Consider the following 25342-nt stretch of genomic DNA (forward strand, 5'->3'; position numbering starts at 1 on the left):
TCACATGTTTACTTTTATAATAATTGTACAGCATTTCCAATTTAATACTCTGGAAGCAGCTGTGCATGATGAAAATAAAACTAATTATTTATGGCTGACATCTAACTGCTTTTTTAGCAAAAAGTTAGTATTTATGGAGTGTCTAGCATTTATTGAGAACTTAGAATCTATTAAATAAATTAGGTGTACTGATGGTTTTCAGGAATTATTTAACTCTAAAAAGTTACTTTTTCTTCTTCAGGAAGTATATTACATACCAGAGGGTGTAACTCAACATGAATTCTACAATTGAGGACAGAAACTGGTTCCAAGCAGGCCCAGTGGGTAAATTTTTATGGGTAGAAGAGCTATATTTGGTTCTAACTTCATATAAACTTGTAACCTTCGGGATTTCAAATTGTGATTTTTTTTTTTTTTTTTTTACTTTCAAATATGTAGGAGTAACTATTTTTTCTTAAGGGACTGAAATAATATAAAAACAGACTCCCTAAAAGGTTTGTACTCTATATAAATCGCACAAGCTGTGGTAGAAAGAAAGAAGGGGAAAGGTTGAATGAATGCAGGCTCCACACATTGTTCAAGTTAAAAAATGCAAAATAAGCGTACATAATCTAAAATACATTTTTCCTGCTTTTTCAAGCATACTCTAACAGATGTTTTTGGAACTGAGCTCTTACCATGAACATTGAGGTTAAAATATTTTTTGGCACTTCCAGCTGTGTTCTCAGCAATACACACATACCTGCCGATATCTGTTATTTGAGTGTTTAGAATCTAAGGAAAAAAATGAAGAAATTCCAACTGAAATTTTTTTATAAAGCAACTTGTCAATTTTTGAGAATAAACAATACATACTCTTTCTAGCTAATACCAGATAAGCATAGGAAAAAATTTTGTACATAATAGTGCTGATGCTGGTTTTTATTAGTCAGGTCAATCAAATAAATATTTACAAAGATTCCTAATCAGAAAAGGCAACTTTATACATACTTGTATATTGGCTATGAAAAGTCCCAAATCATTCTCTCACTTTCCTATCTACATCCCTGGCAGTGTGACTGTGAAGTTTCTCCCATCAGGGAGTGGAGTAAAGATGGAGAATTTGTGTTGGCCTTGTGACCGGCTTTGACCAATAGAGCATGATGGATGTGACAGTCTTCCATTTCAAACCTAGACCATGTGCACCCTGCCACCACTGTGTGAGGAAACCAGGACTAACCTGCTGGAGGGCGAGAGATCATGTGGGAAGAGTCAGCCTCGTTATTGCAGCTGAGGTTCCAGATACGTACAAGAGCCCAGCCAAGATCAGCAGAGCCACGGATTCAATCCACAGCATGCAGACACTTGAGTAAGCCTTGCCGAGACCAGAAGAATCACCCAGCCAACCAGAAAGCTTGTGAGCTAAATAAATGCTTATTGTTTTAAGTTGTTTGGAGTGGTTTGTTTTATGTAGCAAGAGTTAGTTAATATAGCAGTTATATTTTCTTTTTTTCGTTATACAGAAATTTCTGTCCATCTATATATCTTTTGGCCCTAGCCAACAGAAATATTTAAGTATTTAGCTAGAGGTTGTATGAGCATCAAAAAGAAATAGTCATGGTGTTCAGAAGATACTTTGAGAATTAAAGGTTATTTACAAGCAGTGAAACTCATACTTTTTTTTTTTTTTTTTTTTTTTTAAATAAAGAACTCCATGGGATAGGTCCTGTGTTGGATACACTGATGCTTAGATTCTTGGGCCTATACAACATCATTAATATGTTTGGGAAATAATTTCTTAAGTTGCATCCTAACAAAAGAGTTGGTGTTATTTCTACAAGTGCCTATCTTCCTTTTAAGACCCTTGAAAAGAAAAATATAGACATGCCCATTAGTGAACAACAACTCAGGATATTTATGTGGTTTCCATTATTATTTATTATCAATTCTTTGCCAATAGAGGACAAATTTTAATCTATAGGGAATCTTAAACCATCTAGAATTTAATCATCAGAAATCTGCAATGGAAAGAATTGTAATAATTTGGTTTTTATCACAGAGGCCATATTGTACAGATAACCTCTGGAAGAATTCACACAAAACTGTTAACGGTGGTTACCTTTGATAGTGAGAAAAGAATGAGTAAGAAGAATTTTATTTTATATATCCTTTTTATGATTAGTTATTTTTGCCAATATTTATAAACCAAGACAAATTATTTTTAAAAGCAAAAAGACAATTATTATAAAATACTAAGTCAAATAGCTATTTTTAAATTAGATTTTTTACTTTTACCTGCAGAATTCTTCCATTAGATAGAAATTTATGATGCTCATCTTCTAGCAAGAACTGCCCATCTTTTTGCCAGGAATTTCTCGGTGTGGGGCTGCCACTGGATAAACACTCCACCAGCATGCTCTTGTTCACCAGCACGGTGACCTCTTCAGGGAGATCACTGTCTGCTCCCTGGATAACTGGCGGCACTAATAAGTGATTGGAACAGAGAGATAATGACAGGAAACAAGGTCTTTTCTAAATTATTCTAGTTTTCTGACAATTTTAAAAAGTTTGGGATAATAGAGGAACAAAAGTTGAGGAGGAAGCCATGATTCTGAAGTAACACTTTACACTAATAAATTAGGTAGGGTGATAAATCTATGTGAATTTGGGTTTATTCTCTTCCCTTTCTTTACCTATCCTGGACTAACCCCTCGCATAGTTTCCTTTGCATTTAGGTTAATCCCAATTCTTCCCCAATGTATCTTGTCTAGTTTCTCTCTCAGCCCCTTCCACGGGCCCTCTGGGTTTGCAAGCACACCTGCAAGTGGCATCTGCACAAATTAACAGTTAAGTCTACTTGGTCATCTAGACAAGCCAGGTAAATCTTTAAAGTGTATTTGAAATGTACAGGTTTGGTCTCATTTGCAAGGGAATTGTCTGGGCTACTCAAAGTGTGTTTCCCCAGCCTCAGTATCAGTGGTATCACGATAAGCATCACCTGGGAGCTTGGCTAGAAATGCAGATTTTGGGGTCTGAGTCTTCTTTAGTTGGCATCCCTAGGAGAGCCAAAGAAGTTTGTGTTTTAACAAACTCTCCACGTGATCCTTATACCTGCTAGAGTTTGGGAAGCCATGCTCTAGATCTTTCTACATATATTCATTCTCATGTAAAACAATAATATAGAATCAATCCAGGTTCATGCCCACCTGATGTTAGACTAGTCAGTTATGAAAAAACACATACTATCTGTAGAATTTTTTAAAAAATGGAAATGTTAAACCAGGAATGCATGTGTTGGCTGCTTTTGTAAATGTAGAAATTCATTTTCAAAACGAATAATCATTTTGTTTTGTTTTGAAAGTTTAGGTATTTTGTTTTACTCTCTTAAAATGTGCCATATCTTTATCAATCAGTAAAGAATGTATGTTTAATGCAGATGCCTTCTTGTAGTATTTTGGTCTCTCCAAAACTAAATTGAAAGTCTATAAAGCAAATAATTAAGGTTACAAGGCCCCATAATAAAATTTCAGGGTTATTTTGAATGCAAACTTTCACATTCAAAATTAGATGATTTTTGCTGTACTTTAGATGACATAGAATACATAGCTTGAACTGCAGATTAGTAAATAATAAACATGAATTTCAGATTAAATGAGGCTATCAGTACCTCCACACCATGAAAACTGATCAAATGAGATGTTGGGACATAAAGATTCAATGTTTTCTTCAACTTTTACCTGGAGCTGAATCATTAGGAGCTACCAGGAGATGCACTACAGGCCCAAGGTCTGACCTGTAGAGGCCTCCACCAAAGCTCTTTGCTCTGACCTGTCCTCCAGCTGGATTACACCTCTCAGAATTGTTCTTAGTGGCACTTAGGAGGTAAGCATCAAACACTGTGAAGTATTCCTAATTTAGACAGACTTTGTGGGCTGTTTTTCTTGCTTTGTTCGTACTTCTCTAAACTCATCTCCAACATGCTTTCCAACTTCCTCCTAATTAAAAATAACAGACTGAAGACATGAACATCTCCCTTTGACAGCCAATGCCTAAATTCCATTTCAATTTAACCAAATTCCAATTCTTCCCAACCTATAATATCTTGCTACTTTATCAGATCCTTCCACTGTTCTGTGGCTTTGTATCACACCATACTATACAAAAATTGATCTTCAGAATTTCACTAATGATTTCTTAGTTTCAAATGGCCTTTCCCCCCAGTTTTTATTTTCTTAAACTTACTTTAGCATTCCATACTAAACCCACTTCTTGATAACCTTTTCTATGCCTTGAATAGGTGATATGGTAGTTTACTACTTTTCATTAACTCCTCAGATTGTTTCTCCTCTATTTTCTTTTTCCTGTCTACTTGTAAATGATCCCACAATGATCTTTTTTTTTTTTTTATCTTCTCCTAAGCTATCTATAACCCTTTCTGTTGGAAATCTCATGGCTTTGAATATCACCTGTTTGTGGATAACTCTCAACTCTATATTCTTAGTTCAATTCTCTCTCCTGTGTTGTAGTTCCATATTTCCAATGTCTCATTCAACATCTTCCTAAGTATCTTGGTATCATGCAAAATTCAATACGTCCAAAACAAAATTGACTTCCTTCTTCCCAAGTTATGTTGTTTTCCCAAACCTTCTCTTTTTATTGCTCTTGCTATAATATTCTTAATCACCCAGGATAAAAATCTGTGTCATCTGATACTCTCAGATAAGTGTCTAATGCTTCATATCACTTAATCACTTCCTCTGTAAAATCTTTCATACCAACTACTTCGTATACATTCCTACTGCTACTTCTCTAGCTCAACTCCTTCTCATGGAAGCATCTATTTGTTCCTGCTTCTAGAAGCGTCACCTTTCTTTGCCCTTAAAGGTGCAATACTTCTACTCTCAGTCCCTGCATTCATAATATGACTGTGATCCAAGGGTGGACATATGTATTACGCCTTATCAATTAGGCCTCTTGGCCTCTGTAATTGGTTCAGAAATGGATATGTGAGTCACGCTTGGCCAGTTAAAGCCATGGAAATCCAATTCTGGGACTTCAGTTGTAAATACTGGATAAGAAGAGCTTTCACTTTGGATGTGAAACTAAGAAGATGTAAGAGTATAGAGTTTCCAGGGTCCCACTTGCTATCCAAAGGGATTCCCCACCTGAGAGTGATGCTAACAGAGAAAAACAAAGCCAAGAGAAAGAGAAAGGTAAAGTTTGGTGGACCTCTTTTGAGCCATAGAAGTCAGATATGACTATAGCCAGCTCTACTCTGGGACTTTTCAGGTTCATGAATCAGTGATTCTCTCTCTCTCTCTCTCTCTCTCTCTCTTTTCTTTTTTTAAGCTAGTTTGTTATTTGATACTTCAGGAGTCCTAACTAATGTGCTTTCCATTTGTATAAGACAGCTCCCTGGGAAAGCTATCAGTTTCTGATTATCTTTATGTCTCTAAAATGCTTAGTGCAACATCATGAAAACATTAGTTCCTCAAAAAACTTTTGCGTGAAAGAATGCATAATAAACAAAAAAACAAATGAAAAACTCACAGAGTACACGGACATCATACTGAAGGGAATCTTCTCCAGCCTCATTCACAGCCACACACATATATCTCCCAGCATCTTCCACTTTAGCCCGGGGAATCTGTAACACTCGCCCTCCTGAAAATATATCCCAATACATATCTTTACTTCTCTAAATCTTAGAGTGAAAGTGATCATAAACAGAGATATAATTTTTCAGGTCTAATGACTTCTTTACATTTCCTTTTAAGGCTCTTACTTCATCCAGTGTTTCAGTGTTAATCCCACATACCACATTTAGGACAAACACTGCATTACTGAAAAGTGACCCAGCATATGAATGAGACCTCCTGAGAACTAAATAGCTTGTATAGAGCAAGGGAGGAATGTTGCTCCATGTCCCTCTCACATTCCATGTGGAATGTTGCTATGTGGTGACTTCTTGCTTTTACAGTTTTGAACACATGTAAAAGAAGTTTACACTGTTGGAGGCAAGTACTGATTTGAGAAAATAATAGCCAAGGATATAAAGGGTATAAAGTATACCTTTATACATATGATCTTGAAAGAGTAACTGTGTATTTTTAAACTTTTCATGTTGATATAATATCAAACTTAGAGAAAAGTCACAATAATTATATTAAAAATTTTACCTGTGTTTATCAAGAATTTGTATTTCAATCCAATTGTTTGATCTGTCATAAAAATGTACATTTTAACTTTATTTATATATAGAAATGAGTAATACTCTCAAATGATTCAGAAAAAGATTGAGAGTATATTGGAGACATGATGCCCCTTCACCCCTACATATTCATAAATATGTATTTCATTAAAACAAGGTATAATGATCAAAATCAGAAAATGTAAAATCCGTGAAAAAAGTACTATTGAACCATAGTCCATATTCAAATTTCACTATTATTACAATATTGTCTTTAATAGCTATTTTTTTCCCTAAGCTCAGATCCACTTTAGGATCACATGTAGTTGTCATTTCTATCTAGTCTCTTTTCTTTTTTTGCCAAGATTTTTTTTTATTTAATTGAGATGAAATTTACATATATTGGAAGGCACTGGGCTTTAAGTGTACAATCTGATAAATTTTGACAAGCCTATTTGAATGTTTGCTAAAAGTAAATAGAAGCCTTGAAAATATTATTTTTCCACAATTTAAAGATCTCCTTTTCCATCGATAAACATGTAATAACTAAAATATTTGAAACTAAAATCTTTACTATTGATTTATGAGAAATGCATTTAATAAACTGAGTAATAACTATTTGCAAATATATTCTAGAATTTATCATTAATAATGTACAGAAACAAAACTGATTATTTCATCACACTATTTAGAAAAATGGAAGCACAAGGGAGCCAAAAGACTTTCTTAAGTTGATAGAATGATCCCATAGTAGATATGAAACTTAACTAGGTATTCTATCCTATGTCAGATTCTCAGCCTGGACTCTCCTAGCTTGAAGCTACATAGATACCAGTGGCATTCAGTATCCTGTGTCAGTTAAATTACAAGGCCAGAAAGTCAATCAATTTGACTGGTCTAATTAATGAGAAGAAACACATTTGACAGAGATTCAGATTTTCACCCTGTTCCTAGCAATCTTTACCTGGTAAAATCAATACTTTATCACTTGAGGTCAGAGGGTGGCCATCTTTATACCATGTCAGTGTAGGAGGAGGAGCAGCGTTTGTCTCACAGTAAAGAGAGATGGGATTGTTGATGATCACATCCTTGGCTTCACCACTCCTGCCAGTATCCAGCATGTTTCCTATTTCCCAGAGCTTGTGAAAACTTGGAGGAACTACGGAGAAAAGACATGAAATTTTGGACTCATGTAAATCACAGTGTCAATCCATTAAAGAAAGATCTTGGCTGTATTTTCACAAGAGTGATTTGTACATGTAATAAATTAGACAATGTGAAAATATTTTCAAGTACTTATACACCTACCAACTTAGCCCTTAGCTAAAAAAAGTAGTAGACAGAAGTCAGAGCTGGTTCTCCAGTGGAAAAGCAAGAAGTATGGAGCTCAGAATGTTGTGCTCATGCTTTGCTCTCCATCTCTGTTCAAAGGCTCTAGCATTTAGAAGATAAAATGTCCTGCTCTCAGGAAGGACCTACTATAATAAACATGGCTAAAGAATATGATCATAGCAGGGACAACTCATTTTGAGATATCATTAAAAAATACTGGCTCAATAGAGCACTTCCCAATGATTTGTCTTATTCAGAAAACTAAAGAAGTTATGCAGCCAAGATTAGTAAGTCTATTAAAAAATATAATGGAACATTCTCAAAGTTTTCTGGGTGACAAGTATGAACTTTCTAGAAGGTAATTTGCCTGTACATCAAAAGGACTGCAAAAGTGTATAACACTTGACCTAAAATTTCCATCATTAACAACTTATGAAAAATAAAAAATGTGCAAGAGTTTTAGGTATAAAGACGTTCAATGAAGCATTATATATGAGTAGTAAAAGCTTGGACACACCCACACATTCAACAACAGGAGTCTGGTTAAATAAATATTTGGATACTCAACTGATAAAACAGGTATAGTTATTAAAAATCATGTTGAGAGTAATAATATCAACAATAATAGCAAATATCATTTCTTAAGCATTTTGCTAAGAGTTTTATATACTTTATCTTATTTAGTACTCGCCACAATTCTACAAGGCATTAATTCTAAAAGTGAGAAAATGGGGTTTAAAATATTTAGGTAACTTGCCCAAGTCACAAAGCTTGAAGGAGCCTAAATCATCATTCAATTCCAGTGTGACTATTTTAAATTCTGATATAATGTTACATTAGCTTTCTGATAAACTTCATGATATAATGTTAGGGGAAAGCTAACATAACAGAGAAGTATGTATTGTGTGATCCCAATTTATAAATGAAGTATACATTTACAAAAATATATCAGAAGGAAACACATAAAAATAACTGAGGTAATCCTGAATGATGGGATTATTTTCTCCTTTGTTAATTTCTTGAGTCCAAGTTTTCAGTAATGAATTTATATTATTGTCAACAGAAAAAAAACACTATTTAAAATAAACCAAGTCAAATCTCTTTTTCATTGCTTTGCCAGGTCATTTAAATTAAATTCCATACAATAAACATGTTAGTATTACCTTGTATATTCACATCAAAATCCAGCTCATCTTCACCTGCGATATTAGACGCTATACACGTGTATCGTCCAGTGTCTGATATTTGAGCCTCCCTGATTTGAAGTGTGTGTCCACTGGCAGCAATAGTAACATGATCATCTGCTTTAAGGGGCTGTGATTCAATTATAATAATGTTATCATTAAGTACTCCAGTAAATCCTCTAGGGCACCATGCAGTTGAGAGTTTTTATGATTCTTTAATAAGTAAAAATAAAAATTTAGGTGAAATACTCAAGACAACAATAACAATTTACTTTGAATAAGCTATTTTTGAGTAATCATGTCTTTATTTATTGAAAATTGTAATTCCTATAGTTTACATCTATGCCAGGGTGGTGCATTTATAAATTATTTATGATGAAAAATGTTCTTAGGAGCCATATCCATTTATCCATGTTGGAGAAAAATAACTTCAGCTGATCCCACATTGTAGTAAAAAAGTGTATCTTTTCATACTATTTTGTAGCAAATGCTAGAGTTTTATAATGAAAGATTGAAGGCATTAGCATAGTCTGATTTGATTTAAAAATCACTATTGCTCACTCAGAAACATCATTACTTCATAAATGAGAAAATTTAACCTAGATATATTTATATTATGATGTTTTATTGAAAACATTACTGACATTTAATAGGACATTTCTCATCTTCTAAACATTTCCGAATATACTAAATTCCCTCTTATTCCTTGAAAATTTTAGTTCCTGGCTCACTGTTACTCCTTCCAATGACACTTCTCATAATTCTTGGTGATTTCAATACCCACATAGACAGTCATCCAATGCTTTGTGCTCTCAGCTCCTTGACCTCCTCTCTATTTTTTTTTTTGCCCCAACACTCTCTCAGCCACTCAACAGGAGAGTCATACCTAAAACTTGTAATTACCAATAATCACATCTCTTCAGAATCTCAGTTTCAAGTTCTCACCTTCTGACCATCACCTCTTAACTTACTCTTTTCCTCTAGAATCCCAACTCCCATTATTTTTTGATCCCATGGGAGGACCCAAAATTAACTGAACTTGCATTCTTTTCCCTATCACTCACTCTCCTCCTAACCCATATAAGGTCTATTATGGCAATCACTCCTTGTATAAACTTCTATTAAAAAAATCAACTCTTTTGCCCCTTCTCCCTTTATTTTATTCCCCTGGCAAAACTGGTTAATACCAGTTTCTGTCCATTCTGAATATCCCCTGATCTACTCAAGAACATTCCTCCAGCAACTGTGTCCTCTCTCATGTGAGTCATCATCAATTGCTTTCTTTTCACTGGATGATTTCAATGTGTATACAACAGTATAATTTCCGCATTAAAAAAAAATCTCATTAGACTGCAGCCTAACTCCACATTTTTCTATTCTGCTTTATAGCCAATGACTTTAAAACGTTTTCTACCTTTGCTGTCTCCATTTCCTTTCATCTTTTCTTGAATCCTCCAATAAGGCTTTCACCATCTCTACTTGACCAAAATGATGTTGTCAAGGTCACATGACAAGTGACATCCATGTTGCTAAAGTTACTGATCAATTCTCAGTCTTTATTTTACCTGATCAGTGGGATTTAACACGGTTTAACTTGTCTTTATTTTGAAAACTTTTTTTTCCTTATCTTTTAGGACACATCACTCTCTGCCCCACAACCTCTAAATGTAGGAGTACCCCAGGGCTTGATCCTTGGACCTCTTCTCTTTCTACCTAAACTCACTCCTCTAGTGATCTCATGCAAAACCTTGGACTCATCTTTGACTCATCTCTTTCCCTCACATCCTGCTACCACCTTCATCCAAGCAATCACCATCTATCTCCTGGACCATGGCAATAAATTCATTTCTGCACCCCATTCTTCCTCAACTAGTAAAGAAGCCAATATAATCTTTTAAAAGCCTTAAGTCAGATCACATCACTCCTGTGTTCAAAATTTTCCAGAAGCTTTCCATCAGAATAAGGCCAAGTGATCTACAAGCAGTATGATTTAACCCTAGCTCTCACCTTTCTCTGTGTTCCCACTGATCACTGCACTCCAGCCAAATGCCTCAGGGCCTTTGCCCCTTGCTAGTCTCTCTAGAATATTTTCCTCTCAGATATCTTATGTCTGCTTCCTTCAGTTTCTGTGAGTTTCTGCTCAAATATCACCTTATCAGTGAGGCCTTCCCTATTGTAAGAGATCACACCCCTCACACTCACTATTCTTCCTGACTGAATTTTCTTCATAACATTTACCTTATCTGGCACACTGTATGCTTTACTTGTTTGTTTATTTTTCCCCTCCCCCCAAAACTCCATATGAGCAGAGATTTTTGTCTGTTTCCTTCATAGCTGTATCACCTGCACCTAAAATAGTGTTTGGCAAATACTATGTGCTCAATAAATAATTTGGGATGCAATGTATCATTATTAACATTATATCACTTATATAAAAATAGTATAATTTAAACTTTCCATGTCAAAGAAAAACTTCAGAGCATGAATAAACAAAACACATAGATTCTATCAAAACTTATTGTGGTTAATGCTGCCAATATTTTTGGTGGCTTTTCTCAAAAACACTGTTTCACTCAAGTAGTGTTGCTTATCTGAGAAATGAGCTAGCAGAAGAAAGGATATGGAAAATAAACAAAAACCAGTATTTTTTGTACACATTTTAGGGGACCAATCCCGTATATTGAAAAATTCAGCAATTTAACTAAAGCATCATAATTGGATCGATTTCAGTCTGGATGTGAAACTAATTTAACTATTCATTATGAAATTAAAAAAAAAACAGCCCTAATTCCTAGTACAAATCTAGACTTTATCCAACTTTTATGTGTGTATGTGCTTGTGTATATGTGTGCATGGGTATAAAATGCAAGGAATGAAAAGGTTTTAGGTAAAATTAAAAATAAAATATTAAAATTTGAAAGGTGAAAGGAATTGTTTCCATGCAAACTCATATAGACTTGATATTGTACCATGAAGTGTGCTTGTAGTCAGAAAAGAAACTGTAAACAGAACATGGTGGGAGTTCCATATTTTTCCTTTTGCAATGGCTTCCAGATGAAACTTGCTTATTTTATAAGATATTTTTTTTCCTGGCTGCCAGGATTGCAAAATCCATCTGTGATCTGAAATAATAAAGTTATATCTTTCTGCATCTTAAATCATGACTCTGACCTGAACGTCTACAACTGGAATTTGACTGATCACTTGGTTGATTATGTGTAAAACAGGATAAACATCAGCTTAGCTATGTCACATCTGTATTAAGCAGAGTGTTAACAGCAGCAAAAAAAAATCTATTTTGGTCTTAAAACACCAGCACATATGTTTTTAAAACATGCATGTTAGAAAATAAGTTGAATGAGAAATAAGGGCGTGTGGTCTGAAAGCCAGATTATGTAATTGAAGGATGTGTCTTTTATTGAAAGTTCTTCATTGCCCCCAATTAATTGTATTGAGCACTTAATCATCACATTTAGTTTATTTTTTTCATCTTGGAACATTAAAAATGTTACTCTTTGAAAAAGTTAAAGGTGTTTACAGAAAGTTCTGAATAAACTTAGCACCTGTGTTATACCTATCATTCTAATCTGGCTCAGCACTGTCTTTGCGTTTCTTCTCTACAAAGTTTACTTACTCTGAAAAACCACAGAGCACAAAAACCATTCCCCAGTGGGAAGGTGGCTGGATTTTCCAAGACAACTGCTAACGTGTATTAAAACAGTCCTTCAAACTTTAGAGTGATGAAATAATACTAAAATTGTTGAACATGGTTCAATTTTTTTGCAGTTTTATACTCTAGGAGCATGGGATTGTGCTAATTTTAAGGTCACATTGATTCTCTGAGTTATCTGTGTCTGGGTGTTTTGCTTTTTAATTTAACTGGCCATTTTAGTCTATAAAAAACCATCAGCAAATGAAAAAACTTGACTGGCCTGTCCATCCTTGTACCAGCTGAGAGAGGCAGAAGGAATTGCATAGGCTTCACATTCCAAGGTCAGGGTGTTGTTTACTTTGATCTTCACTTCTTTGGGGGAAAGACCTGGCCCCAGGAGGTCGCTTTTACTGATTATGGGTGGAACTGCATAAACACGAATATTAAAGTATTAAACATTAGTTCTTTTAAATGGAATGACATGGAACACAGTGAGGATCACTTAATAAGCAAACAAGAAAATAACTTAGGCATCTTCCATGCTCTCCTTTCATCAAGGACCCAAGTTAGCATCTTATGAAATGGCAGTGTTCATATACAGAATGTGAAGAAAACTACCTTCTCTCCTCATCATTATAATACTGCCAATGAGGTTAATGTCCTTCACAGAACAGTTAGTTTAGGTTTTTCCAGGTCCCCAGACACAGTCTGAGTATGACCCATAGAATGCATTTTATTAGTCACTAAGGGGAATGATTCAAAGAACAAAAGACAATAAAAAAGATGCTCTTCCTTTTTAAAAGCAAAATTCTGAAATGTATTGCCTATCAGTGGTAGCATAATTTTTTTTTAATAGGTCAACATACAGTGGATTAGCCCAAAGTCACTGACAAACTCATCATAGGCTGTTGAATAGAGCATATATATTTAAGGAAGAGTTTTGTGCATGCAAGTACTTATATGCAGCAGAATTCAGAAGAGGGTAATTCACAAGAAAAAAATAGAGAAACTTAAGGAAGTGCCACTGACAAGTTCTCCAAAAAGTTGAAGAGAGCAGATTCAGTGGGCTTTCACATCTTTAAGCAATTGAAGTCATGGGCACAGTGCTTAATTCAACTTCCATCTTAATGAAGCAAGCTGGATAAACGGTAAACTTTAATGATGAATATAAATAATTATGAACCCATAATGAAAAACAGAATTGAAAAAGTGAGAAAACTAGGAACATAGTGTTCTTTCGGGACTTACTGTAGACCTTCACTTCATAGTGCTTTATCATCTCTCCTGCCTCATTAGTGGCTACACAAGCGTATCTCCCAGCACTGTCCTCCTGTGCATTTAGGATCTGCAGAGTCCTACCTCCTGAAAAGCAATGGAACACCAAAGAATCTCTGAAGTCACAGTGGCAGCAGGGTTTGCACAAACCACCAGGTTTTAGTTCTTACTATTAACACATTTCTTCTTCTCTATGCCAATTCTGTAAGAGACATTTGACATAGACAAACTACAATATAGATGGGCATTACTTTGTGGATGGAGACATTCACTAAGTCCACGATGGTCCTCCATGGTAATGACTCTCATGCTCATTCTGACCCTCCCCTACCTCTCTGCACACACTGTAATTAAGGTTCTTATTTTACTCTCTTCACAAATAGGTCTTCTGCCTTTGTCATCTTCCTCTCATCTACCTGGCCTATCAGTAGAGACTGATCTTGCTAAAACACAATTTTTATTATGGTATCTTTCTTCCTAAAAATCTTCAATGGTTCTCAACTGACTAAAGTATAAAGTCAAAACTCTCAAATCCAGGTATTTAAAACATGACTCCAACATTCCTTCCTGATCTTATCTCCTACCTGCCCCCTTCCCTGCCATACACACATGTACACACAATGTCTCCACTCAAGAAGGAGGTGAGGAGTCTGTTTATTATTATTTGCACATAGATATGCCATTCTCCTTCGTACTTTCCCACACTAGACATCCTGAAGGATCTGAAATCTCTCCTAACTCATTTCCAACTAACAAAATTCTATAACTTTCTTTAAGGTTTGGTTCAAGTTATGTCTATGACAAAGCATTTCCTGACTACTTCAGCCCACGGTGGCCACTCCTTCTTTTGAATTCTTATAAAACTTGTCACTATTCCATTTGTCATAACCTATGACTATTCAGAACCCATGATTATTCATAGATTCCTGTTGTTAATTAACTTTCACATGTATTATCTCTATAAACTTCTTAAAGCCAGTGATCATACTTTTAAATTCTTTGTTTTCATACATATTGTCAGGTATTAAAGAGGAATAAATAAACTCTGTCAATCTAAATACTAACCCTCAGGAGGCAATTCAACAAAAAGTGAATTTCTACTCTTTTTGGCATTCTACATTATATTTGAGCAATTAATTACACTGTAGTATTTATTTACTTGCCTTTTATTTACTTTATTGGTCTTTCAAAAAGTAATTTTAGATAACTTAGATTACAACATACATACAAAATATTAAAAAATAAGATAGCAGTAGTACAATACCACCAACAACATTAAGTATTTTTATAAAAATAGTCAATGATTCTGTTCTTCTGTAAAAGTAGATGGCACAAATGCAACTTGGGCATCTGAAGTAAGCTAATTACCTGGAAGAATGCGGATATTTCGGTTGGATTCTAAAGGAGTTCCATTCTTAAACCAGGTGATGGTGGCTGGGGGATATGAATAAGCTTCACAGACCAAAGATGTGGGGCTGTTAAGGATAACAGTGACATCTTCAGGGATGCCATCGCTATCAACACCAGCAATTGTAGGAGATACTGAAAAAGATTTAAAACTTGATCAAAGAAATATATTCAGAAATTTCTTTATTTGTACATTTCTAAGTTTCCATAGTACTTATTTGTGTAATTCCATTCCCTAACAATTACAGAAACAATTGATTAGTGTCCTCATTCTACACAAAAGCAGTGAGAACCTCAAAAAGCTCACAGAGTAATGGAGGAGATGACACATAAAAAGGAATCATAACACAATGTAGTATGCGCAATACTGGGAATTTTGGTGCAGGATATATGGAGGCATGGCATCCAATACAATCTGAGGTGTGGGGCGGTGTGTGGACTCTCATCAGGGAAGATCTCCTAATGGAGCAGATTTCAAACTGAGCCTCAAAGGACTGGTGGTGGTCAGAAGGTGAAAGGGAGACTACTAGGAGGAGGGAGCATATTGGGAGCAGAGTAGTGTAAACAATGAGGGGCAAGCAGGAAATATATAGAGGATGGATTCAAAGGGGTCAATGTTGGAAGCAGGGGAAAGACAGACAAGTACAGCTGCTCCATAAAAGATAGTGAGGGCCTGAACTAGAGCAGTGAAGAAAGGCATAAAGAGGGGGGAGCAACTAAAGATAAATTTAAGAAATCAATTGGCAGGATTTGATGATAGAATTTAAGGGGTAAAGAAACCAACGTCAAATATAACTTCCAATTTTACTGCTTGAGAACGAACCTAGGTAAACTTCAATGAAGCAAAATAAATAGAAAATATGGAAAGATTTGCTCACTTAGGAGGGGAAGATGATTTGTTCAGTCTGAGTATCTTGAATTTTAAGTGTCTGTGAGAATTCCAGGTAGAAATGTCCAACAAGCAACTGTATATAGAAATCTGAACCTTGGGAGAAGGATCAGCGTTGCAGGTATGGATTTTAAAAAGTCTCCAGTTGATAAGAGATGAAAATTAAACCTCTGGAAATTAAGTTTTTGTTACTTGATCAGAATATCTAGAGTAAAATGAACACTGAAGTAAGGACAAAATGTGAGGGAACTTAATGTTTAAGAGACAGATTAAGTAAGAGTCCATAAAGGAGGGAGAAAGGGAGCAACCAAAGGGGTGCAAGGATAACTGGGGAAGAGCAGTGTCCAGGAGAAAGTGATACGTAATATCCAAACATTAAGATAAGGACTGAACAATGTTTGTTGGATCTAACAACAGGGTAGTCTTCACCACAGCAGCATCAAGAATGGTGTGGGCAGAAGCCCATATTTAGTGGGACAAGAAGTTTAGACAGGGAATAGTGACTGTATGAAGTGATGGAGACAGTAGAAGGTAAAGCTGAAGGTAAAGCAGATGGTGGGCATGACTGGCAGACCAAAGAAGGGGGAAAGATACAGGATCAAGGGCATAAGCAGAAGCAGTAACTGTGAACAAAAAGGATAACACCCTCTGGGAAAAGAAAGGGTAAAGACACTGAATTATGGCTGGATAGATTGGAAACTGCCAGTGCACACACCTGAATAGCCTCAACTTTATATGAAGTTGGTGAAAAGAAGACTTGAATTCAGATCCCTCATCTTCAATGAATGAGGGAAAATGATAAGAAATAAGTAACTAGGAAGGGGGTAGGAGGCAGAGGAAGGAATATAGTCAGAGAGCATGACTTGAGATGCCTGGGGTAAAGAATAAGTGATCTCCACTGGAGAGAGTCCCCAGGGAGCTCAGGTCTCTTGGGAAGTCAGATTTCAGTTACTGAAAGGAGCCAGAAAGAGTTTTAAATCAGGTTTTCAGAGGACAGGGATAGGATCTGGACATGAGCCAGTACTGGGAGGTGAGTCAGTGGTAGGAGGAAGGAGGCATGAGGAACATAGAGCTCTAAGAGAAGCAGTGGGCTACAGGAGGGGAGAAGAAATCCAGGGTGGGGCATTTGCCTTTCATACGCTGATGGGCATGCAGAGAAGACAGGTGTGTTAGGAGACAACTGGCTCATGAACTCTCATTCTTACTTATCCACGCATCTGTTATTCACTGTTATGTTAGGTGCTGGGGCTATATCCTTTTCAAGATAAAAAGGGTTCTGTCCTAGGGAGTTTATAGTTTTATGTAATTATTACTTATATATACTATTTATTTGACACTTATTAATACATTATCCAGTATTCTGACTTAACATTTCTGGCCTGTATATCTCTTCTACTCAATTAGACTGTAAGCTGCCTGAGGGCTATGTCCTGTATGGGAGTTTCTATGTATGGGACTACATATTCCCCCAGTCTAGCCAATAACTATCAAAACATACAAACAAATAAAAATTGCAAAAATTTGCATCCTCAATTATAGCTAAGTTTATTTAAGTAGAATGAAATGTGTTTTGATATTAGTAATCAAATACAATACATTTAGGCAGTGCATTTTAAATTTCTAATGTGAGCAGAAATTAGGAATCTATTTTAATATCATTTCCAAGACATAAGTATAACTTTAATGCTGTAGAAACTGAATGTGTAGTTATTTCATCATTCCTACTCCATATTTTTTCATGGTGTAGTTTTTATTGCTCTCAAAGGGCTTGATATTCAAATGTACAAGCTAATCTGTATTAAATCAGAAGGAAACCATGTCAGATTTAAAACCTACACTTGTAGTTGCAGTCTACATTTTAATGTAGGAATCTTCACAGCTTATCACTGACAAAATAGAATTTACACATTATATATTAATTTCAAGGGGAGGGGATTTATCTGGGAAAAATAACTATTAATTAAATGGCAAAATATCTAAATTTGCAATGTCCAGATAATTTACTGCACAGCAATACCTGTCAACTTTCTTCCTTTAAGATTTTTTTAGCGATTAATGAGTTAGCAAATGACACAGATAAACACACATAAAGACAGATGAGCAGCATATTATGTTAAGAAAAAGAAAATCTATGGTAGTTGCTCACCCCAGCGGGAGCAGATGTTCTGCTCACGATACTGCTACATAAGTTGGCAAAGGGAAGGAGGGGAAATGTGTTTTAAGACAGAGGAGAGCACACTTCTAAAATAAAATCATTTTAATGATGTTTTGTTTTGTTTGAACCCTTCAACCTCGCAAGGGACCGCGTTAATTCACTATCGCTCATGAGCAAGCATACAATTTTGGTGTGCTTGTCTGCACCTCCTCTCCTTCATGATAGTTACCAACAGAGATTTCAGTATGGGCAATTACCAATAATGGCAGAGTCCCACAAAGAAATGATAAAACATCTCACGGTGATCCTCTTTCACTGTTGACCTGCTTCTTTTTGACCAGTATTTATTTTTCCTTACTACTGCTTATTTAATGTCTATCTTGTTCATAGTTGTACTTTGCACAAAACACAGTACCTGGCATATAGTAGGTATGCCAAATGTAATGAATGAATGTATGAATTAATAAAAGAAAACCAGCAAATGTACACAAGCACTGGTCCTTCTGAAATAATGAAATTCTATGGTAGAAATATTAAGTAAACAGAAAAAGAAGAGAATTTAGCCTATTGCCATGGCTGATTCTTCAAGATTTGCAGCAATGCTTATACCTACCCAACACATTAAGACTGAAACTTCTGCTCTTGTCACCAGCTGTATTAGAAGCCAAACATGTGTATCTTCCAGTGTGTGACACTTGGGCATTGGTAATCTGAAGAAAACGGCCACCAGACATAAGATGATGGGTGTCATCTTCTTTGAGGAACTGCCCATCTTTCTGCCATGTAATTTCTGGCACTGGATTCCCTATAACAAAAAGCCATTTCTGAGAGTTGGCTAATAATCACATGTCTACAGTTGGTAACTAAAAGGATGCATTTTCATTCATTTCCCTTTTAAAATATTCCACTTCTGAAACAATGCAGTAGCCATTCATTTTTAAATAAATTTGTAAACATAACTGAATTTATAATAATAATCATGCTATGATTTAAAAAATCTATAAGTGAAAGAGTTATGTTAGTCTCTGTGTTTAACTAAATTTATACCATACCTTAGGCTATTACAATTAAATATTTTCATAGTAAAATACACTTAAAAAATAATAGAGCATACATGTTTACTAAAATTATTACTCATGAATACCTTTGCATTCATATTAAATTTTTAAAGAAGATTTTTATTTTTGAGGGAAAGCTTAAAAAAAAGGAAAATAAAAACTTTAATTAAACAATTCAACAAGTAGATATGTATACAAGGATTCTAGCATAGATATATAGATAGGTAGAAAGATAGAAATATATATTAATTATTCCTTTAATATTTATAGCCTAGAGAAAAAAGATCTTTCATATTTTTCATGGGACTTTTGTTAAATATTAAGTTTTAAATTGTTCAAACATTTTTTTTGAAAATTTAAAACTATAAAAACAAGTTCTGTTAGGAAAGAGGATTAGGATGATATCATATTAAGGCACAACTGTATTGGCCATGGAGCTTGTTCTATGGCCCTGCCTGGGCAGGAAAGCAAATTCACAGGCCTACCCAACTGCTGAGTATAGCACACGGTCCTATCCAACTAGGAAGAATGACCAGAGAATCCAGGTAACCCAGGCCTATTCTACAGTTGCACTTGGGCAGGAAACCAAACCATCAGTCCTATCCAACTGTTCCCAGCCAATGGCACCCCCCGTCCCGACCTCACATCTCAGGCAGAGGCAGTGGCCTCACCCAAATAGAGACCCTGAGAGAAAACCCCACCTACCCAAGGATGCTACCAGCTGACCCATCCAGAACCCCAAGTTGAGTTGAATGGTGAAAGACAATCTCTGCTGAAGCAAACCTGTAAAGTCTGGAATCAGAGACCCCTTACTCAAGTGTGCAGATACCAATACAAGGAATCAGGTAAACATGACACCTCACAGGAAACGAATAAAGCTCCAATAACTCAATAACTGACCCTAAAAAATGGAGATCTATGAACTGTGAAATCAGAATAATACTCTTAATCAAGTTTAGTAAACAAAATGAAGAAAACAATGCATGAACAAAATGAGAAGTTCAACAAAGAAATAGAAATCATAAAAAATCCACAATCAAACAAATGAATACTAGAGCTAAAGAATAGAATGACTGAACTAAAGAATTCAAAAGAGAGCTTCAACTTCAGAGCTGACCAAGCAAAAGAAAGAATCAGTAAACTAGAAGATAGATCATTTGAAATTATCCAGTCAGAGGATCAAAATGAAAAAAGAATGAAAAGTGAAGAAAGCCTACAGGAGTTATGAGATACTATTACAAAAACAATATACATGTTATGGAAATCCCAGAAGGAGAGGAGAATGAGAAAGAAACATAAAGTATATTTAAAGTGATAATGTCTGAAAACTCCCCAAACGGACATCCAGACTCATGAGGCACAAAAGATCCCAAATAGATTGAACTAAAAAAGGGCTACACTGAAACACATTATAACTAAATTTTGAATGTAGTAAGAAGAAAGCAACACATCACATACAAGGGAACCCCCCATAAGAGTATAGGCAGATTTCTCATAAGAAACGTAGAAGGCTAGGAGAGAATGGCATAAAACATTCTAAATATTGAAAAAAAAGCCTGTCCACCAAGAATACTATAGCTGGCAAAATATGAAACGACAGATAAAGATTTTCCCAGACAAGCAATAGCTGAGGGAAACAAACAAAAACAAAAAAACACACCAGACCTGTCTTACAAGAAATTCAAAATGGCATTCTCAAGTAGAAATAAAAGGATGCTAATTATCATCGTAAAATCACATAAATGTATGTGCAAAACTCATTGGTAATGGTAAATATGTAGTCAAAGTCATATTCTCTAACACTGTAATGGTGATACGTAACTCACTTTTAAAATTTAAAAAACAAACATTTTAAAAATAGCTGTATCTATAATTTGTTATTAGATACACAAAATGAAAAACACGTAAATTGTAACATTAATAACCTAAGATGTGAGAGGAAGAGAAGTAAAAGTAAAGTTTATGTATGCTATCAAAGTTAAGTTATTATTAGTTTAAAATAGGATGTTATACATATAATATATTTTATGTAAGCCTCTGTTAACCACAAAGGAAAATAATCTTTAATAGCTACACAAGAAGTTATGATAAAGCACTCAAAGCTTATTGCTAAGACATCAAATGACAAAAGAAGAGAAGGATAAGAAGAAAGGAAGAAAGTATCTACAAAACATTTAAAAAACCCCAATAAAATGGAGATAGTAAGTCCTTACCTATCAATAATTACTTTAGATGTAATGGATTAAATTCTCCAATCAAAAGACATAGAATAGCTAAATGAAGAAAAGAAAAAGCAAGATCCAACAGTATGTTACCTATAAAAGACTCACTTTAGCTTTAGAGGTACATGTGAACTGATAGTAGAGGGATATAAAAAGATATTTCAAGAACATGGTAACCAAAAGAAAGCTGGGGCAGCTATACTTATATCAGCCTAGATTTTAAGCTAAAATTGGTCAAAAGAGGCAAGAGACAATGAAAAAGGGGTCAATCTATCAGAAAGACATAATAACTGTAAATATTAAATTTTACAGTAAATAAATAAAACTGTAAATATTAAACTGTAAATATTAAAGACATAAATAACTGTAAATAACATAATAACTGTAAATACCCAATATTGGAGCACCTAAATATATAAAGCAAATACTAACAGAGATAAAAGGAGAAATAAGCAGCAATAAAATAATAGTTGGGGGGGGCTTCCCTGATGGTGCAGTGGTTGAGAGTCCACCTGCCGATGCAGGGGACACGGGTTCGTGCCCAGCTTCAGGAAGATCCCACATGCCGCGTGGCGGCTGGGCCCGTGAGCCATGGCTGCTGAGCCTGCGTGTCCAGAGCCTGTGCTCCACAACGAGAGAAGCCGCAACAGTGAGAGGCCCGCATACCACAAAAAAAAAAAAAAAAAAAAAAATTGTTGGGGACTTTAACACCCCACTCTCAACAATGGATAGATCATCCAATCAGAGAATCAATAACAAATCAGAGATTTGAAAATTACCATAGACTCAATATACCTGACACATACAGAGCATTCTATACAACAAAAGTAGAATACACATTCTTCTCAAGCACACATAGAACATTTTCTAGGATAGCTCATACATTAGACCACAAAACAAATCTCAGTAAATCTAAAATTATTGAAATCATACCAAATATCTTTTATGACCACAATGATATGAAACTAGAAATCAATAACAGGAAGAAAGCTGGAAAATACACAAATGAATGGAAATTAAACAACATACTGTTGAACAACCAATGTATCAAAAAAGATATCAAAAGGGAAAAAAAAATTTCTTGAGACAAATGAAAATGGAAACACAACACACCAAAACTTAAGGGATAGAGCATAGGCAGTTTTAAGAGGGACATTTACACTGATAAATGCATACATCACAGAAGAAATAAGATCTCTAAAAAAAAATCTAACAGTACACCTCAAGGAACTAGGAAAAAAACAGACTAAGTCCAAAATTAGCAGAAGGAAGATAATAATAAAAATTAGAGCAGAAATAAATGAAATAGAGTACAAGGAAACAATAGAAAAGATTAATAAAACTAAGAATTGGTTCTTTGAAAAGATAAAATTGACAAAACATTAGCTAGACTAAGAAAAAAAAAAGACAGGATCCAAATAAATAAGATTATAAATGAAAGAGGAGACATTACAACTGATACCACAGAAATACAAAGAATCATAAGAGACTACGCTCAACAACTATAGCCAACAAACTGGACCACCTAGGAGAAATGGGTAAATTCCTAGAAATATACAACCTGTCAAGACTAAATCATGAAGAAAAAGAAAATCTGAACAGACCAACTAGTAAGGAGATTAAACCAGAAGTCAAAACCTCTCAACAAGGAAAATCTAGGACCAGATGGTTTCAGTGATAAATTTTACCAAATGTTTAAAAAAGAATTAATATCAAGTCTTCTCAAACTCTTTCAAAAATTTGACAAGGGAACATTCCCAAACTCATTTTACAAAGCCATCATTACCCTGACACCCAAGTCAGGTAAGGACACCACAAGAAAAGAAAACTACAGGCCAACATCCCTGATGAATATAAATACAAAGTTCTCAGAAAATACTAGAAAACTGAATTCAGCATCAAATTAAAAGGATTATACACCATGATCAAATGGTATTCATCTCTGGGATGCAAGGATGGTTCAAGATACACAAATCAATGTAATACATTATATCAATAAAATGAAAGATAAAAATCATATGCTCATTTCAATAGATGCAGAGAAGCACCTGACCAAATTCAACATCTATTTATGATAAAAAAATCTCAACAAATTGTATATAGAAGGAACATTCCTCAACATAATAAAGGCCATATGACAAATCTGCAGCTAACATCATACTGAGTACTGAAAGACTGAAAGTTTTTTAAGATCAAGAACAAGATGAGCGTGCCCACTCTCATCATTCCTATTCAACACTTTATTGGAAGTCCTAGCCAGACAATCAAGCAAGAAAAAGAAATAAAAGGCATCAGAATTGGAAAGGAAGAAGTAAAGTTCTATTTGTAGATGACATGATTATTTATATAGAAAGTCCTAAAGACTCCACCCCAAAACTGTTTGCTTTAATCAACAAATTCAATAAAGTTTCAGATACAAAATCAACATTAAAAAAATCACTACATTTTTATACACTAACAACAAATGATCTGAAAAAGAAATTTTAAAAAAATCTCATTTACGATAGCATCAAAAAAACCCAAAAAACTTAGGAATAAATCTAACCAAGGAGGTGAAAGATCTCTACATTGGAAACTATAAAACATTGATGAAATAAATAAAAGAAGACACAAATAAATGGAAAGATATCTTGTGTTCATGGATTGAAAGAATTAATATTGTTAAAATGTCCATATTACCCAAAGCTATTTATAGGTTCAGTGCAATCTCTATGAAGATTCCAATGGCATTTTTTACAGAAATGGGAAAAAAAATCTTAAAATTTGTTTGGAATCACAAAAGACACTGAATAGCCAAGGCAATCCTGAGAAAGAAGAGCTGGAGGCATCATACGTCCTGGCTTCAAACTACATTACAAAGCTACAGTAATCGAAACAGTAAGGTACTGCCATAAAAAAGACACATATACCAATAGAACAGAATCATAAGCGCAGAAATAAACCCATGCATATACGATCAACTAATATTAGTCAAGAGGGTGAAGAATACTCATTGGAAAAAGAGTCTCTTCAATAAATGGCAGTGGGAAAATTGGATATTCACATGCAAAAGAAGGAAACTAGACCCGTGTCTTACACCACTCACAAAAAGTAACTTGAAATGTATCAAAGGCTTAAATGTAAGACCTCAAACCATAAAACTCCTGAAAGAAAACAGAGGGACAGGGACTTCCCTGGTGACACAGTGGTTAAGAATCCTCCTGCCAATGCATGGGACATGGGTTCGATCCCTGGTCCAGGAAGATCCTACATGCTGCAGAGCTGCTAAGCTCGTGAGCCACAACTACTGAAGCCTGAGCACCTAGAGCCTGTGCTCCACAACAAGAGAAGCCCCCACTCGACACAACTAGAGAAAGCCTGCGTGCAGAAATGAAGACCCAATGCAACCAAAAATAAAATTAAAAAAAAAGCAAATTAAAAATAAACATTAAAAAATAAACAAAATAATAAAAATTTTTTAAAAAGCAGCTGAAATTAAAAAAAAGAAAACATAGGGACAAAGCTCCTTGACATTGGTCTTGGCAATGATTTCTGTGATATGACACCAAAAGCATAAGCAACAAAAGCAAAAACAAATGGGCCTACATCAACTAAAAAGCTCTATACAGCAAAAGAAAACATCAACAAAATTAAATGGCAACCTACAAAGTGGGAAAAAATATTTGCAAAGCACTATCTGATAAGGGGGTTAATATCCAAAATATGTAAGGAACGCATATAACTCAATAGCAAACACACACACACACACACACACACACACACACACAGGATTCAATTAAAAAAATGGCAAAGGACCTGAATAGACATTTTTCCAAAGAAGATATTCAAATGGCTGACAGGTACAAGACAAGCTGTTCAGCATCACTAATCATCCAGGAAATGCAAATCAAAACCACAATGAGATATCACCTCACACCTGTTAGAATAGCTATTATCAAAAATACAGGAAATGACAAGTGTTGATGAGGATGTGGAAAAAAGGGAACCCTTGTGCACCTT

The 25342-nt window shown here is 35.0% G+C and overlaps 1 protein-coding gene across 1 annotated transcript in view; it reads right to left on the reverse strand.

The window, feature by feature from the left end:
- HMCN1 (hemicentin 1) overlaps window positions 1-25342 on the reverse strand; it is a gene marked incomplete at its 3' end in the record, with an annotated part of 531222 nt that overhangs the window by 145775 nt on the left and 360105 nt on the right. Inside the window, exons 49-57 of the mRNA XM_079726768.1 lie at window positions 18677-18868; window positions 14981-15154; window positions 13586-13699; window positions 12618-12763; window positions 8665-8815; window positions 7134-7328; window positions 5530-5643; window positions 2275-2462; window positions 678-774 (exon numbers count right to left, since the gene is read on the reverse strand). Of these exons, the coding sequence (XP_079582894.1) occupies window positions 678-774; window positions 2275-2462; window positions 5530-5643; window positions 7134-7328; window positions 8665-8815; window positions 12618-12763; window positions 13586-13699; window positions 14981-15154; window positions 18677-18868 (1371 nt within the window). The remainder of the gene's footprint in view (window positions 1-677; window positions 775-2274; window positions 2463-5529; window positions 5644-7133; window positions 7329-8664; window positions 8816-12617; window positions 12764-13585; window positions 13700-14980; window positions 15155-18676; window positions 18869-25342) is intronic.

The sequence above is a fragment of the Hyperoodon ampullatus genome, assembly GCF_949752795.1.
Source record: "Hyperoodon ampullatus genome assembly, chromosome: 2".
Taxonomy (NCBI): domain Eukaryota; kingdom Metazoa; phylum Chordata; class Mammalia; order Artiodactyla; family Ziphiidae; genus Hyperoodon; species Hyperoodon ampullatus.